Source organism: Pezoporus flaviventris, unplaced genomic scaffold, assembly GCF_033815535.1.
Source record: "Pezoporus flaviventris isolate CSIRO_AGI_PZ_B2104156 unplaced genomic scaffold, CSIRO_AGI_Pfla_v1 ptg000001l, whole genome shotgun sequence".
In the NCBI taxonomy this organism is placed as follows: Eukaryota; Metazoa; Chordata; class Aves; order Psittaciformes; family Psittacidae; genus Pezoporus; species Pezoporus flaviventris.
In genome coordinates, this window is record NW_026892549.1 from 60,173,427 (window position 1) to 60,192,159 (window position 18,733).

The following is an 18,733-nucleotide window of genomic DNA, read 5'->3' on the forward strand; positions in this document are numbered from 1 at the left end:
GCAGAGTTTTCAAGTAAAGCTTTCAGAGGGATTTTTCATTCAGGAGAAAAATGACTCATTCAGTGTTCCTGGAATGCAACAGGAACGGCCACACCTGGAGGAGAACTCTGAATAGGATCTTGTTACAGACCCACTGCCAGAATAGTGACTTGTGCAAAATGCTCACACAAAACTCCTGATCTAACTTGTAAGGGGGGGCTGGGGGGGAAGCCACTTGTATTTGCCAGTATGTTTAAACAGAATGATGAGGGACCTTTAGTAGGGTGAATGTATGTATATTGTTCTCCCTGGTTTCTCACACTGGTTTCTTTTTAACAGGGGCTTCCTGGTCCTCAAGGTCCTATCGGACCTCCTGGTGAAAAAGTAAGTTACAGCATGATTCTGGTATTTCACAGTCAGTTCTGTGCAGCAGCCTTGCTTGTGTGTTTAAGAGCTTTGCTGTGTTTCACAGAATAGTAAGCTAAGATCTAAAAATTAGCAGATATTCCTGAAATCATTAAGTAAATGAATAGCCAACGGAGGCCTGTCTGTCTTCTCCTATAAACACTTACACAAGCATCATTTCCTCCCTTTAATTTCAGTTAATTCTCTGTTATTAGCTTCATAATCTCATCTACAATATTGAACAGCATGTAGTTGTATGTTGATTAATTTCACAGCAAGCTGTGAAAATGATTTTTATTAATCTCTTTTTATAACAAAGTTGTACCCACCCAAGTTCTCTGTTCTCAAGGATTACATTTTGACATAACTTTGCAGTGTAATTGACATACTGTAGTGTGCCACTTTGTGTTCTTTTTCCTAATCTCTGTTTGTACGTGTTCTTGTGGTTTGAAACATGTCTTCTATTAATTTCAGAAATGTCAGTTTTGAATTTTACACTAATTTTACCTTTCTCCCCCTTTTGCTGAATTCTTGCTCTATTGAGTCTTCTTTGATTTTGCTTCTCTTCACTGTTTAATATACAGTTCAGAAGAAATTGAAGGAGATTTTAGGAACTGATATGCATGCATTTTACCTTCCTGCGTGTCGCAGAAGTATTATTCTAACAAAATGGGCTAGGTCCACAATATATGCATTCAAGAGGCTTTCACAGATATACCATGCCTTTCAACTATGAGTGCTGGAGTTCTGTAACCTGTATTCTTTACTTCTTGGTCTTGTTGGCATCTTTCATATGGTGAATCCTTTCATTCCTGAAATTCTAAATAATAGTTAACTTTGTACACTGGAGAGTTCTTCCCCACCTTGTGTTGTGTGTTTCCATGTTCATAGATAATTCCTGAAGCCTGTTCTCATAAATATAGGTGATTTACATTGGCTAAAGAGTGTAAGAATTGGCCTTGTGCTCACATATTCTATGATAGTATCTTTCTGGATTTAGCTTTGTCATAGTTTTGGTTTATCCCTGATATCTATATCGAGATATTTATGTATAAATATATTTATATTCTTGGCTCTTAGAGTTAAATGTATTGGGTCTGGGGTAGCTTTTTTTTCCCTCTCTAATTTGTTGCTTTAAAAAAAACGTTATTATTGTTCTCTACAGCTGTAGTGGGTTTGCCAGTTGTTTTAAAATGCTAAAAACATTTATGGTAGTTTGCTGGCTTAGGGCATGCCAGTCCTCAGCAGGGATGACACTCCATTATCCTTGTAAATAATAGAATGTTCACTGTTGTTCTTAAGATGTGTCTCTGTTATTGCATTTAGGGACCTCAAGGCAAGCCTGGCCTGCCTGGCCTTCCTGGTTCTGATGGGCCTCCTGTAAGTAACCAGTATTTCTGGATACCCATGTTGCAAAAAGAAATTGGAGCACTGGTAGTTCTAGTTGGCAGCCGCATTATCAAATCAATCTAAAACTCTCCTAAAACTTGTTGGAATAGTTAAAAATCAAAGAATGACATCTTTAAAGCAGCTGCTAAAAATGGCTGTGGGCTTTTAAAATGTGCTTCCAGATGATGAAATGCATCTGAGACATCTGCAGGAACATGTAAATACTCTTAACTGACAAAGGGCTAGACATTGCTTCACTGTAGTCGTACTATGTCAGTATGGCAAAGCAAATCATCTATAAAAATACTCAGCATTTGTTCTCTGAGGAAACACAGAATAGACTAGATCTTTCTCTGCTTCCTGACCTAAGGTGCATATTACATGTTTTGGCTGCTTCTTTCATTGTCTGCACCAGGACAGACAGTATTTAGAATCTTGTGATCATTAAGGAATTCAGCTTAGCTCAGAGGATGCATTCACTCACATGAACAGAGTATATAACCACCTGAAGCAGTATCGCTTACAGTTCAGGCCCTAAACTTAAATGGAATCATTTTTCATAATTACATGGATATACACTAGTTGTATCAAAAGCATCATCTTTTTGTACCACCAAGAGACATTAGGCAGTCAGTGTTTCTTCTCAGGTCATGTCTCTCTTCCCCTTGCCATTTTCCCTCACAATATTTCAAGTTAAATCTCAGTTTCTTAAATGGGACTTCAGCAGGATAAGAAGACCAGAACTGACTGCATGCGTAAGGGCTACTTGGGAATACAAACACCATAACTGTGAATGTCCTCTCCTTCCTCCTTTCCCTGAGCTTTTACTGCTGAGTATGACATCGTATGGTATGGTATGGTGTGATATATCCCTTTGGTCAGTTGGGGTCAGTTCTCCCAGCTGTGTCCCCTCTCAGCCTCTTGCTCACCCTCAGCTTGCTGTCTGAGGGATTAGAATGAGGCAAGAAAACCACACTGTACAAGCACTTGAGCAATAGCTAAAACACTGTTGTGTTATCTAGACAGTTTGAGTCATAAATCCAAAACACAGCATCAAATGGGCTGCTGTGAAAAAAACTAACTCAATGAGTGCACCCACCCAAAATTATCTCCCTCATGCACAGTCAGGTTTGTTCAGAGGAACTGCTGTAGAGGCAGGTTAAACTTCAGTCCATTTTGATTGATATGACCTATTTACAAACATAGAACTACACTAGTGATTGAAGGCAATAAACAGTACCTTCCCAGCTGCAGTGAGCTTTGTAGCTGCTTCCATGGTATCTGTGTTAAGATCTGATGGAAGCTCCAGAGCATTTTTTTTCAGGAGTTGAAGAAAAGTAGCTATTTCATTTCACTTCTGTATGAGGAAATGTCCTTCTATTTTGAAGGTGAGACATTGTTTAAAGTGGTATATTATACTGGAATTAATAGAAATCTAAAATGATACAGTCTTTATTAGCAGCATTTTTAAAGTCATTTCATGTTATAGAGACCTCTAACTGGATTGAGATTTTAATTTTATGCTCAAGAATGGGTATTCTGGGAGGTTAGGATTAAAAAACTGATATATGTAGATTTAAACAAGCAAATAACAAATCTTTACTATTAGTAAGACAAACAGTTTAAAGGAAAAGTAGCCATCACTGGTAAGCAGCTATCAAATGCTTTTTATTTTAATTCTTTTAATAAAGAACATAGTTTAAACCTTTTTCGAAGGCCAGAAAATTGAATGTAAGCACCAGGGGTTTGTCATATAAGATTAACAGCCACATCAAAATCATATCGCATTTGACACACTGAAAACATTTTGCAATGTCAGTGACACTGAAACATGAACAGTTTTAGTAACTGGCTGCATGTTATGTGGGAATACATGCTTGGCAAATGTGAAGATTCACTATGCTTCTCTAGTAAGACTGATGAAGATAAATTCCCGACTGATTCTCTTAAATGTCTATTAACCTTTAGTTGCATTAAATTACATATAGATTTTGCAGCATTTTGGGATAATTTCTTCAAGAAAGGAAAACAGTGGATCAGTTAATATTTTGAGTGTAGTATTAATGTCAGTGATGCAAAACACAGGCTAACACAGAAACGTATTTTGTCTGAAAAGTAAGTCACACTTTAAAACAAAGACATAGAACGTTAGGGCTAGATCAGCCTTCTGTTGGCTTCTGCAGCAAATTCCATAATCTTTTAAATAATTTTAGGAATGTGTAATATTAATCACCCTGCTTGTTTCAGAATCAAATCTGACAATGTCTTGCATTATAAACTCTTACTGCTGAAACATTACCTGAACAAAAGGGGTGATCGGGATAGTCCTGAAAACATTAACATAACTATTGTTCGGTTTCTTCTTTATTATGTAAATTAAATCAGTATTTTTAAATTAAATGTAGTTTAATTTTAACTTATTTTTAATTAAATTTAATTAATTTTTTAAATTAAATTTAATTTTTAAATTAAATTTAAGTTCTTTTAAGAACATCTTTTCTCAGCATTTTGTGCTTGTGTGTGTTCTAATACAGAAAAAGGGTGATGAGTGACCTGAAATTCAAGTGTTTAAATAATTGCAGTTTTATAATAAAATGTTACTACCAAAAAATGAGTATTTCACAAATCAGATATGTTTCTTTTAAATCAGGGTCATCCTGGCAAAGAGGGTCAGTCTGGAGATAAAGGTGCATTGGTGAGTTTTAAAACTTTTCCATTTATTTCCATTTATTTGCATAGCTTTCAAGAAAAGCTTTGGCAGTTTTTCAGCTTTATGACACATTGTTGCTCCAAGAACTGTTTAGGAAGTTACTAGAAAACTCATGGCGCATTCAAAGCATCTGTGTGCAGACAAAAATATTTATTATATTCTAAATATTATGGAAATTCTAAATACTATAGAGATTAAACTTTGAAAATAAAACTGATTATAGAGTTGACAGAATGACAATCAATGAAAATTGCATGCATTTCATATAAATAACTTGCAAATAGTTTCAGTTTACAATTCCATTGTATAGAGTACCAACAAGGGCTCTTCAGAACCTTGTACAAACGCATGCATGTTCATTGTATTTTTGAGGTCATCTTTAATTCAGTTCCAGTGAAAAGTTATTTATTTATGAAGCACTGAATATCTTGGAGCTCTTTAAATCTTTCTGCTGGCTCAGTATTGACCTTCGTTTATCCAGAATAGCACCCTTTATAGCAGCTGAAATCAGTTTCAGTTCCAGTACTGATTTCAGTGGCAATACTGAAATATAGTCTGAATAAATAGCATGAATGAATGAACAGCTCAGAAAGTACAGTTCCACTGAAACCAGCATGTTAGTATTTGTGTCCAAAATGTTCTCTGTTAAAGGCTTGTAGATTTTATCCTGATTCCTTGAGAAAATGAAGCTTACACAGAGCATTTATGTTTTGAAAGTACAGGTGTGTGTGACCATTTTGTCAGTTGTTCCTTATTTCTTTTGAATTTACTGATCAATTTCAGCCAAATTTGATGGAAAATTTTATTTCTCAGAGATGTTAGCAGTCTAGAGGTGTTGTGAGAAGACAGTTGGAAAGGCCCCATTAGGGAAAGATTTTATTATCTGTCCATTTCAGACATTGGAGAATCATCAATGAAGCATCCTCAGACACAGATTGGTTTTGTTTGCTTGTTACTTTTCCCAATGACCATTGTTTCAGATAATTTATGTTGTGGATAGATTTTTCTGAAATATACAAGTAGAACCAAGTTCATAATTCTCTTAATCATTTTATAGTGATATTGAACTTGACTTTGATATGTGATATGACTTTTCCTAGAGGCAGGCAGCCAACTGTTGTTTTGATGTCTCACTCATGCTGCATTATAGTGAAAGAACAAAGATAGACTTGGAATAGAACTGCTTGCTGACCAAGTACTGTACAAACAAAGGTTCTTTACTCCAATGTATTTTAGGGGCCTCCAGGTCCTCAGGGTCCAATTGGCTATCCAGGTCCTCGTGGTGTAAAGGTAAGATTTAATTACTGGATTCCTCCCTCTACCATTTTTTGAATATGTGCATGTGGGTAATTCTTTATATTCTTTCTTTAGGGAGCTGATGGTGTCCGTGGTCTCAAGGGATCCAAAGGTGAAAAGGTAAATCTGACTACTTTTAATTCCTTTCCCTTTTTTTCACTGCGTTGTCTTCTGTCTCCTTCACTGCAATGTGTTTTCTCTTGTAGCAGTGAGTTTATTTTTGCCTTACCCTAGGGACATACCAAGCCCAATTCATAAGTCAGTGACCTCCATGGTTATTTACACTGGTACAAAGTGAATATAAACCCTTCAGTTGTTAGAATGGTTTAGGATTCTCTTTGCTCCAGTTTAAGTAACTTCTCTCTAAGGTGCTCTTACAGCAGAGAATTAGGCATCCCCTCTCTTGTTAATACTATAGTGGATACTAAGAAACTTGTGCCTCAGAGAGATTTGTGGTGACAATAGTGCTATTTTACCTGTTTTGAAAAAGCGGTAGGCTAGAGTTTGTTTTTTTTTTAATATACATCTTCCAATGGCTTTCTAGGTTACAGGTGTTTTTGTTTCAGATCTTTGGCTTTGCCAGAGTGTTGGACAGCCCCAGCCAGATGCATGTATATGAACATGAAGAAAGCTTTTACATCCTCCCAGTACCATTAATTCTATATGTAGAGCTCTTACTAGAGCAAACACCAACTACTGCGATCTATACTGACTTCTGATGGTCCACAGTGGCTAAAGCTACAGCCAGAATTGTTTAAATTCCCACTTTCCTCAGCACTCAGAACGAGACAGATAACAAACACCATCAGTCGTACTTCCTGACTGCACAGGCAAATTCAGCCTTGTGGCTCCGGTGGCTACTACGCAGATATTTATAGCTATTTCTAAAGCAGAAGACTCAGTCTTCTTGAAAAGCCTTGATTTCAGCACTAGAGATCTGTCTTTCATGCTCAGATGCCAAGAGCTGCTGTACATTTTCAGGCTTTCCTAAACCACAGTCTGTCTAATCCGCATACTTATTTTAAAGTTGCTCGTTAAATCTAGGATAAAAAAGAGTGTGCTTAATACCTGTGGAGACAGGACAGTTCAAAAAGCCCCACCTTTTTCTTGTTCCTTATTAAACTATTAATATCCATCTAGGACAAAATACAGGTCTCGCATATAAATAAGCTTGATACGCGTGTGTATATATGTGTGTGCATCAGTGAATACTGATTATCGTGATCTTCACAATATTTCTGTATTGATCTCACAGTTGCAATAAGAGACTGAATTCTAGTGAATACTCCAAAAGGTCACACATAGACATTTCGCAGATTGTCCACACAGTATTACACAGGCCTTTTTTACTGACATTATTCAGATGCCATTTCATGAGGGAAATCACTGTAAGAGACAGAAATAAATACACTGATCATTTAGGAAAGGCTCTGTAGATCTGGAATGGTCCAAGGCATATCAGAAGAGGCGTCTGTCTCTGTAGTAAATCTGACTAGAACTCTAGCTATTTTATTCTTTGTTAGCAGCAGAAGAGGAAATAGAGCGTTCAGCTCTCTCCTCCCACATAGAATAAAATCATCCTCTTGTAGATCTCAGTAGCTGGAACCTCACTGTGAAAGCTGAAGAAGAGTTTCAGTTCCTTTGAAAGCCATTTGGACAGTAGCTAGTGTGCGATCAGTCATTGCTGATATGTTGCCAAGTGTTCTCATTCAATTATTATTGACCATGGACATAAGTGAGCAACTTACACAACTAAAGTTGTTTTTTATTTTCCCATGTATTCTGCACTCTTTTTCATCTCTTTCTAAAATTTAAGAAAGACTACCCTGAAATTTTAATCTGTGCAATGACTGTATAAAGATTAGTTTTACTCTTTAGAAAGCATGGGAAACCTGCTTTTAGAAGGCTTTTTAGTATATTTTTTCAGTGAATCACAATGGGTTACCTCTTTGTTTTTTTGTCTCTTCACCAATTTTGAGCTGTTTACTGCAAATCTATTTCTGTCACCCTTTCTAGGGTTATTTGTTCATGCACTATGACTGCTTCTGAGCAAAATCAAGGCCTTTAGCCTTGCAATCTGGCTCACTAGCTGACAGGGAGAAGATAAAGCTTTTGTAAGCACAGGAATGCGAAATGCAAACTTCTTTTTCGAAGTGAGGATGAAACAGAAAGTCCATCTTGTAGTTTTTTGTTTAGTCGTTTGTTTTTTTTTTTCAGTAATGTGGAGCACAGTAGCACTCTTTCCTGGCTTTATTGACAGTCCAGATGTTACTTAGTTACTAAATTAGCAATATTGCTTCAGCATATTAAAAAATACTGAACATTTCAGTGCTTTTCATCACAAAGACCTTTGCTCCCAGGACATAAGAAAGCATCCAATAAAAACACAGTCAATAATCTTTGTTGTATGGATATTAGAACAGTAGCTGTATGATGAACTCATACAACTACATACAGTCTAAGAAAGAGCAAACCCAAAGCTGTTCAGTTATACTAGATCAAGTCGTGAACAGCTCCACTCAGCAACTCTGGAGATTTCTGTTTGTATGTAAACTAACTTCTAATGGCATAAATGAAAGTTGTCAAAAGTACTTTCTGCTTCACCTTCAGCATGGAGGCCTATTAAAATGCATAGAGTAAATTCTCCATCAGTAAATACAGAGTAAATAAGTAATTCCCACTAGGAATAACACCAGTGTGCACCCATTTTGCCACTGTATATGGATTTAATCGTAATGGCCATTAGTTTTCCTACTTTCTTTCAATCATGTCATCCAATGAAAGCAGGTAGGGCTGAGTATTGCCAGAGATTGAACTACTACATGTGACTACTTCTTCTTTTAGGTTATAAACACTAATACTTGTCTTTTTTTTTTTTTTTTAATTAAGGTGTGATAACCAGCCTTTTTTTTTTATTTGTTTTCATTATTCTATTAAGACACTAGTTTAAAAGAAAAATTAATTCAAAAGGAGATCCTGCTATCAAGAAGAAAAACACTGAATAATTTGCCACCAATTTTTTTTTTAGTTAATTGAATGGATGACCTTATTTAAAAGACTGATTATCAAAAAAAAAGCTTAGGCATTAAAAAAGAGCTTTGCACGATAACTCATAGTAAAACAGGAGAACTGTATTGTCTGCATCTTTAAGCAGATTTTAAACAGCTTTAAACAGTTGTTATTAGAAACTTTTGAATAAAAAAATAATTCTGTGTAATGCACTGATATACTTTCTCTGAAATAGCAACAGCCATATTTGATTTGCTGGGGTCTGACCATCTCATTACAGAATATATTTGCTAAGTATATTCTGTAGTGAATGTATTTTCTTCTTTTACCCGTGACAAAAAGAGTCCTCTCTGTTACTAAAAGTCATTATATGCATTTCTGCTTTTTTTAGGGTGAAGATGGTTTTCCAGGATTTAAAGGTGACATGGGCCTTAAAGGTGACCGGGTAAGCATTTACTCATAACCCATATGTTCTTAAAAAGTTTCAGTGTTATTATTTTGAAAGGATCAGTGAACAAATAAATGTAAACCAAAAATGACATAAGAGCTAGTAGCTCAAATTATTTCTGTTCTCTGTGCATGCACAGATTTGAGCCAGAGGTTTGGTTCTTGTGAGTCAATAATGGCAGGGTTATAAGTTGGAAGAGAATATCAGTCTTGGATATCCTTTTCACTAAGCTTGTGCTTATTCCAAGCATATTCCAAGATCTCTAGTGTTTGCCTGAGGAAAATTAATTTATCTAGGATAAAGGTGTTTCCATTCCAACATAGCATATTGCAAATATCTGCCAAAATGAAGTGTTATTTAACCCAATGAGCAGTTTCTTTCGTAGAAAGTGTTGTGGAGGTTCTAAAATAACTTCTCGCAAGAGGCTTCTAGCCTGTATCTGGTGTCTGTATATATAAATAACTGGGAAGATGGTATCCACATTAGTACTTAAATACAGACATTCTTCTTTCTATCGACTATCAGAGTGCTTTCAGAAGAATTTAGGGAAGAGAGAATAAGAATACACTGTTTCCAGATGTACCTCTCTTCAGCCAGAGCGACTGGGTTCTTGCACTCTTGAAAGTAATATTCAGTGCCTAATATATATATATATATGCATTCATATAATGAACATACACAGTGGTATTTTCCTCATTGAAAATTGGGTAGGGCTTTCAGCAACCTGATCTAGTTGAAAGTGTGTCTCTGTTGCAGGGAGGTTGTACTAGATGACCCCTGTAGGTCCCTTCCAACACAAACCATTTTATGATTCTTTGATTCTAATCTTTTTTTACATTTACTGGAAACTTATTTTCAAGTAATTGTGGGTAGGCTCTTTAATACATGCACAAAGGCCATATTTATAATGTGTTGTGTTTTAGGGAGAAGTTGGTCAGCCAGGTCCACGAGGAGAAGATGGTCCAGAAGGTCCTAAAGGTCGAGCAGGTCCATCTGGGGACCCAGGTGCTGCTGGCCCAGCTGGAGAAAAGGTCAGTAGTCAGATATCTACTAAATAACCGTGTAATTGCCTCATAACATACATAGAACAGGTATGTTCTTCATCACTTAAAAAAAAAAGTTTTCATATCTGCAAAATCTTTAGCTACCTAACAGTAGGCTTTATGAGACACTACTATGGCAGATCACTGGAGCTCACATTTGAACAAGTACTGGGAGTCACTGATATTATTTGTAAGTATACAGAAAGGCATTATAGTACTTCATCAGCACATAAGGCAGCTAAATCCTTACTCCATATTACATGCAGTGCATGCCAGCTAAGGGAAACATGATGTAAAGAAAACAGCTGGGCACAACGGAGGATAAAGGAGCTGCTGGAGAATGAATCAATATTCACAGTCATATTATAATAAATTGTGACATGCAGATTGTTTGAAACAAAATAAAAATCCAAAGTAGGGTTGGAAAAAAGTGAAAGGGGCTGTTAAAAAGGGTGGTGTTATGAAAAATAGGAGAGAACAAGCTCAAAGGTAAGTACAAATCTCTGTAGAATCTTGACCTCAACAAAAAACACTGGAGATTGACACAAAGGAGGAAATGAGGCTGAGGAATGCATGTGTAGGTACCATATCTCACTGTGTGACAGCATCAGAAAACAAAGGTGATTTCAGCAGTGGAATGTTGGATAAGTAGGAAAGAATGCTAAAATAAAAGTGATGGTTCAGAAATGCGTATACTATATTACACTAAAGTGAGAACCTAGGGAAGAATATTTCCCCCTTTTTTTTTGTTTTTTTTTTTTTTGTTTATTTAACTGTGGCCTTAATGCTAGTTCCGTCTTAAAGAGAATGGGACAGGAGGTGCATTTTACATTTCTTTCTCAGTTTTGCTATCTCTGAAATTGGAACAGTTACTATTTTCCAGCAATATCCCATCTGACATCATGATGGATTATTCTGTCTTTTTTATCTATGTACAGCCTTTGAAAGTATTCACTGAAATCTTAGTAATTATTTGGTTCCACTAAAAAGATAATAAGGTTCACAGTTAAGAGTTTTGCAAGAAATTAAAAAATATATTCAGCAAACTTTGGAACAAGCTGTCTTTTCATCAAAAGCTGCTACTTTTTGCAAGTATATCGTTAGTAGAACTTTAGAAAGATATTAGGGTTATAATGTCAGCATAATGTCATTCATAAACTCTCAGAGAAGTATATAATAAAAAACTCAGTTCACTCTTTAAAAAAAAAAAGATAAAAAGATTTATTCTTAGGTTTACTTAACTACTGCAAATTATTTATGAATCACTGCTCTCTCCACAATTTTGCAGGATATCTCACCAGCTATTAGGTCATTGAATTGATTCATTATGTCACAAATCAAAGAACATATAAAAAAGGAAACTCAGAACTATTCTCCTGCATGAATCCAACCTGAGTTCACACCAGAAAGCCAATGTACTCAGTTTTAACTAGATCAGCAAAAACAATCCACAATATTAAGGGTCATATTATACGTATTAAACAGTACTAAGGGTCATACTATCTTCACTCACAATATATTTGTATTCTTCAGAAAGAACTGTGCGTTTCATGGCAATGGTTATTTTCTGTATCACTGAGCTGACAAAAATGCGTATTGTTGTCATGATATCTGCAGAATAATTAACTAAGAACACGTACAAAAGAGTCACAAGTCTTTATAACCTAAGTAAAAAGAAAGTAAACCAAACCAAAACCAAATAAACTTTGTTTTATAATTGTTACTTTTTAAATATGAATTTAAGTTATTTTCAGTTCCTGTTATTGAAATTACTCAATATGAACATAGGTTTGTGTTTTCAAGCATTTCTTCTTCACAGCGACATATACGGGAGTCACAGTCTGACAAGTCCAGAATCTGGAGCCCTAACTATCAGATACTTGAAAAAGATAGTGGTGTTGATAACACTGGTAGCTGGGCTTCGAATTTTAGACCCAAAGTTTTACCTTTTCTACAAATATTTATACCTTTTCATGGCCATTGTAAGTCAAGCATCTTCTCTGGATAGTCTGTGGGTACTTGGTCAGAAAAGAGTGTGTCAGTGTCAGAGAAGAGTTCTGTGATGTTGACTCTGTGATATTTATTTTAGCACAAAGACTAGAATAATCTTTGTGAACTCTTAGATCTCTCTACAGTATTAGGAAAGTGCTTGCAAGACTGGTTATCAGTGTTGTATTCCCTTGTCATTCCTATGACTTATTTAAGGCAAAGATACGACTCTTTGTAGTAATGAAAGTGCCAGAGTAGTCTCTTTTATTTTCAAATGATCCTGTGATAAGGAAACTCTCTTGCCCAGATAGGTCAAAGGCTGGATTTGCTTAATAAAGGATATGCCAGGTATGGTGCCAAAAAAAATGAAGAACACATCAGAGAAGAGCTTATCATCAAAAAAAACAATCCATACCCTCATTCAAAACCCAGCAACTGAGCTTGCTTAATCATAAAATCAGGGACAAAACTAACACTGATTTTTGCGAGAGTTTGACACACCATCATGCTGCAGAACATTCTGTTTATTGTAATGTGTTCAGCTTGTTTTGGTTTTACACAGAACTGGAAGCATTGTAATATTTCCATAAATTATAACATTCTTTAAAATAATGTCTGTTCCTGACACATGCACTTACGTGAATATAATGATATACAACATGTATATTCATGTCCTGCATTTTTTATGAATAAACATGTTTCTTTGAGCAAATTTCTTTTCCCATCCAGGTCTCTCCTTCCTCTTTTTCCTTATCTTAGAGTACCATCTTATACTGGATAAACATATCTGCTCCATTGAGATCTTCTCCAAAATGTGATAGTCTGAAGAATAAAAAAAAAAGGCAAAGACCTAAAAAAAAAAAAAAGAAAGCAGAAAAACCTATTAGCTGTGTAAAGCAAATAAGAAACCTTGTCCCAGTATTACCAAGAAGGTTCACACCTTTCTTTGTGGGATATTTTAAAGACAAACTGCTTTTCCTTGCTTTTGAAAGTGGCAAACCCTCACTCATCCTCTAGAGTTATGACGAAAACATCTCAGTGGGGCAGGATATTGTGTTTCATTTCTAGGTTGTTAACGTCAGTGTTGATCAGACTGCTCATCCTGTTGTCCTTTCTGAACATAGCAAGTTGATAATAGTTGTTGATAAATCTGTTGTCAACAATAGTCAGTGGGTTATGGTTTATCAGTCTCAAATATTTTAAAGCTGTTCAAGAAAAAATGGATTCTTCATGAAAAATCTGTGAAAAATGGAGCAGCACAGTATAAATTAAAAAGTATTTATTCTGTCTTAAACATATTAACACCCTGATTTCATTAGAGAATAGTTTAATCACCTCAGCCCTATATCCCCATGCAGCACTTCAAGGCAGAAAAGACACTTGGGTATTGATTTTGCTGAACTCATTCATTGGAGAGGGAATGTTATTTAAGTTTGGGGAACTAAGTAAAGCGGTGTTTAATAGTAAAAATTATAAATTGAAATAATTGAATATTATATTCCATGAAGTATCATCACTCTAAGTTGTGGAAAAAAATTATTTTCTATAGAAGTTTGCTGAACAACTGAGGAGGATAAAATAAAAGCTAATACTGCCTTCTTATTTCAGGGTAAGCTTGGTGTACCTGGATTGCCAGGGTATCCAGGAAGACAAGGTCCAAAGGTGAGCTGTAAATGAGCTGTGTATCTTGTGCTTTGACATTAGTTACAAGAGCAGCTATTTTATTTGTGTTTGGGGAAATGGTGTGGGCATCAGAGCAAGGGCCATTTTTCACATTTCCTTTCTTGACAATCATGTTATGAAGTAAAATCTTTAAAAACATTGGATTCCCTAAGGCAAGCTCTTTCAGGAGCACTATCTTCCCTGTTAACTAGACTGCCTTCAAACCTTTGCCAGCCTCTCATGAGTTGTGTTTTTGTGCGAACTCAGACTGGTGTGCATTAAACAAGAATTTGGAAACAAAGGAACTGCTGATATGCCTGAAAGAGAGCGAGCACTCTTTTGACCACTAAATGGATACTGATATTGATGGGAATGGTACAAGGTTTCCATTTACTGGAATTACTGCTTCTTCCATAAAATAAGCCACTTTTCTTTGAAACATAATTTATGATTTTCATCACGGTTTCCTTTTGCTTCTGTTAAACATGACAAAACGCAGCCCTTAGTTGAATTATATGCCTACATTATCCTTAGCTATGTGTTTTCCTTTTTGATTGCAATAGAAAACCATCTAGGTGGCTTCTGGTTTAAATGAAGGCTTATATTTTGAATATATTCTCATGAAACGTATTTTGAGGAAGGTCATCCTAACATGGCTTTAGGCAGTGGGCATACTAAATGAATTGCAAACTCTCTTTTCTGTGATTAGCAAGAAAGAAAAAAATGGAATAAAAGCATAATTCTGTAGACATTTCCCAGTGTAGAGGATATCATTAGGGAAAGATTGCATCTCCAGATTGTCTCAAAGAAGACTCACACAAGGAAGTATCACAACTAAAACAATCCTCTACCCTTTCTACACAACTAAACAATCAAAGTGCAGCAAAATGTTCACTTTACTTTGGGATCTATTTTTACTTTCAAAGTCAAAATTAAAGCTGGCTAAGCAAAGTGTTTTTTCTGACTCTGGCCTGTACTTTGGCCCTTTCAGTCAAGTGCTGTTTGAAGAATGTTTATCCATTGAACACAACTATCTATAGAAAGTATTCATGAAAATGAAGACCCTTGAGAGACACATTTTCTTGCTTCTCTTTCTTAACTCAGATGTCTGAGATTTCAGACACTCTGTTCTTCAAAACTGTCTTTTGAAAAGTCTGAGATCAAAGAGATTTTACATTATTCAGTTCTAAAAGCAAAAATGATGTAACACTTCAAATAAAAGTTGATTGATTCTTTTTTTCAGCAAGGAATTGATCAAGAATTTCATTACATTAAATTTTTACCACATTAAAATTGAAAACAGTTCTCAAGCTATGTTCACTGTTTGCTCTTCTACTTTGTTGCTTAAACTTCCAAGAAAGAGTAATGACAGCTACAGTACATCAACTCACCAGAGACTTGTTTGGAAACTCACAGTCCAGTTTAAGTTAACATAAGGGAGAGAGAGAAAAAAAAGAAGCAGGAGAAAACGTATTAGCTGTGTAAAGCAAATACAAAACCTTGCCTCGGTATTGTCAAGAAGGTTTACACCATTCTTTTTATTGTCATTTATTTGCTTTTCATGATTTTCCTTCTCAGACTTGTTCTTAGAGAACTGCCATTATCTGTTAATTTTCACTGTTTCTCTTGTCTGGTCCCTCTTGACTAACACAGTTACAAAAAGTACTGTAAATATATATACAACCAGGTCATGCTTGTTCATGGCTGATCATTAGAATTTGTTATTTTCCTCTGGCCTTTCAATTATAAAGAATATGCCTGGGTTTCACAGAGTAGAATTTTCATAGTTTTATTCACATTTTAAGTTATAACTGGTGAAGAATTAAAAAGAAGAAAAGTCAGGAAGTCTCTTCCTTTTCTCCCACTATTGAATATTGGTCAGAGTTTTGCTAGAAGTAGTTTCAGTCAAGTTGTACTGCCCCTAAGTCATTAATGAACAACTGAAATGATAGTGGGAAATGAGATTCACGAAGGAGAAAATACAAATAAGAAAAAGAAAAAAAAACCAAACAAACAAACAAAGAAAGTTCATGCTTTAAAGAAGAGTGTCAAGAAATTCTAGTTGAAATTTTTGTTATATTCATTTAATTTGCCACATTTAGCAATAGGAAGCTGCACAGATATAAATGCATTCTCACAGCATGGAGTCTGGCCAGTAGTTCTAGAGACCAACCAAACCAAAGACTGCTTTGATTTTCATCTCCAGTCAATTAAAAGTATATTTAACAAGTCTGTCACCAATTTAACCCAAAGTCCCTAATGACAACACCTTGGCAGGTAACAAGTCTGCTGTCCCATGGGACCTGTATACCAGAAATAAAGAAAATAGTACTGTTCAGATTAGACTGGGCAGTTAGTGGAAGGAGAGGGGATAAAAAAGGAGGAGGAATAATGCCTGGAAGTAGTTTCAAGTCAAATAATCTCATCATAATCAATTTCATAATCAATTTCATAATCAATTCTGATTATGAAATTAACATACAAGCACATGTACAAATTGCAGGTGTCAGTTAAATCAAGCTAGGGATTAAACCACATGAAGTAATTTACAGGTCAGTAATGTGAATAGAGGATCACACCACTATTCAGATGTTGCAGCCTTATAATCATTTTGAATTAAGCTATTTTGTAAAAGAATTATTTTACTGTAAGGTGAAGCCTTTTTTTTTTGTTCCTCTTCATTATGATCAGGATATTTCTAATGGCTGTTACTATTTTTTTTTTAAATGGTGCAGATTTAATTAATACTTTATTGTCTCATAAGATGACAAATAATGTCTATTGTATACATTGATTTTTTTAATGCATTCTGGACTTGAGGCATTATGGTAAGTTAATTTATAGCTATTCATCAGAGCCATCACACTTGTAAGTTTGACATGTACAATGTACATGAGTCTGGAGGAGTGTTTTTCATAGAAATTAAATGTTGGCTATGCTACTGTTTTGCTATTGATATGCTCTGATATTTGCATTGATTTCTTACATAGGGCTCAACTGGTTTCCCAGGATTTCCAGGTGCCAATGGAGAGAAAGGCGCAAGGGTATGATAATTCATGCTTGGCATGATAATTAACTTTTGGAACTCACTGAAAGTGAATGATACATCTAAAAATTTATAAAGAGCTATGAAAACAGGCTTTTCACGATTAAGATGAACCTCTACAGCTAAGTAAGACACTTACCGAGATCCTAAATCTCAGTCTTTATGATATTAAACTGAATATAAAGGAATTCAGACCCTTTTTCGTTGCCTATGCTACCATAATTATACATTTGAAAAGGAGAAAAGAAATCGCCTTTGCTGAAGAATCTCTCTTGACAGTATAGCTGCATGAGTTGGCAAAGACTATTTTCCTGTATCCCATGAATTATTCTGCTACCATGCAATTTACCTTCAAGGAACTTCAGTTTGTATTTTATAGGAATTCTGATTAGCCACAAGCTTTTTTATAGGCAGAGCTTCAAAAATGCAAAATATACCAGACAAGATGAAGAACATGTGCATACATTAAAAGACATAAAATGACAGCTTTTGCTGCTTTGTTTACTTGGAGCAGGTAAGGGAAAATCTGTTATGCATGTTCTTCAAACTATAAAAACGAAATATAAGTTAGAAAAAGGTCACTGTGCTGCTGCCTCTAAAGCTTAATTGACCGTAGCACAATTTGTTGTTAGAAAGGTGATGAAATTAGAACATAGTCAGAATTCATAGACGATAGTCACTTAAAGTGAAACTGAAATAATTTATATTGTTGTTCCTAGGAATATATTCTAATTTGCAGCACAAAACAAGCAGAAATTCGTGGGTTTGAGATAAAACGTATGAAATCCAGTTGCATATGGATTGCTTATGTATAGTTTAAATTGTGCTTGTATTAATTTAGTTAAGATAAAGATATGTTGTTGTGGACAGACGCAAGCAATAAATCGATACTCATTTCATCCATGTTGGGAAAAATGAGACATGGCTGTTAATAAAGATACCAGATTGGAAAACAAAGCAAAACAATATCAAAGAGCAGACTTCAAATTATAAAAATGTGGTTATATTGGTTTGTTATCAGGCCTTTATAAAGCTTTCAATTCAGCTAGGGTACTAACCACATAATTAATAGAATTTAACTACATGTATACTTACATGTAGTAAGTGTAGCTTACATAAGTAGTAAGTATAAGCTGCTCATCAATGATAAAATAATTCTGTAATGAGAATCAGGTGTTATTATTAATCTTGCCTAAAGGGTATCATTGTGTTTTATGCTACCACACATAGCAATACTAGGAAGGACACTAATTGTCCCTGAGAAGTTCACAAGCTGTGTAGCATTCTAAGAACAGCACATAATATTAATTTTGATAAGTGTAATAAAATCAATAGAAACCCTCCCTGCACACCCACACACATGAAAACCCTCAAGAAAACTGGTGTGTGCATTTAATTGATTTCAAATAAAAGCAAGCTTTATGCTAACACATCTGTGCTGATTTTCTGTTGCTGTCATGTTTACCTCAGAGATCAGAAAGCAGAAGTCACTCGGTTCCTTCTTCTATCCAAGGAATACTCTCTTGAATTTTAAACTTCTTTGCATTAAAATGCACAGCAATACTAATGCGGAGTGTAAGGAAAGAAATGTGTTGGATATGATTAGGAGATACATTGAAACAAAAAATTAAGGGCTGGTATTCTTGCAAGCTCTGTATCTCTGTACAAGTTCTGTATCTCTGTGCAGAATCCTGGTAGGTATTATAGTCCCTATTTCAGTTATAAAAAAAGGGAGGCTTCCCCTTTATTTTCTCCAT

At 35.3% G+C, this 18,733-nt stretch overlaps 1 protein-coding gene across 15 annotated transcripts in view; it reads left to right on the top strand.

Moving 5' to 3' along the window:
• The window catches only part of LOC133273098 (collagen alpha-1(XI) chain), a 472,710-nt gene that overhangs the window by 388,942 nt on the left and 65,035 nt on the right, over nt 1-18,733 (top strand). For all 15 annotated transcript variants that reach the window (XM_061461051.1, XM_061461060.1, XM_061461067.1 and 12 more), the window contains 9 exons: nt 319-363; nt 1,711-1,764; nt 4,424-4,468; nt 5,720-5,773; nt 5,855-5,899; nt 9,180-9,233; nt 10,160-10,267; nt 13,877-13,930; nt 16,921-16,974. In XM_061461051.1, coding sequence (XP_061317035.1) covers nt 319-363; nt 1,711-1,764; nt 4,424-4,468; nt 5,720-5,773; nt 5,855-5,899; nt 9,180-9,233; nt 10,160-10,267; nt 13,877-13,930; nt 16,921-16,974 — 513 coding nt within the window. The remainder of the gene's footprint in view (nt 1-318; nt 364-1,710; nt 1,765-4,423; nt 4,469-5,719; nt 5,774-5,854; nt 5,900-9,179; nt 9,234-10,159; nt 10,268-13,876; nt 13,931-16,920; nt 16,975-18,733) is intronic.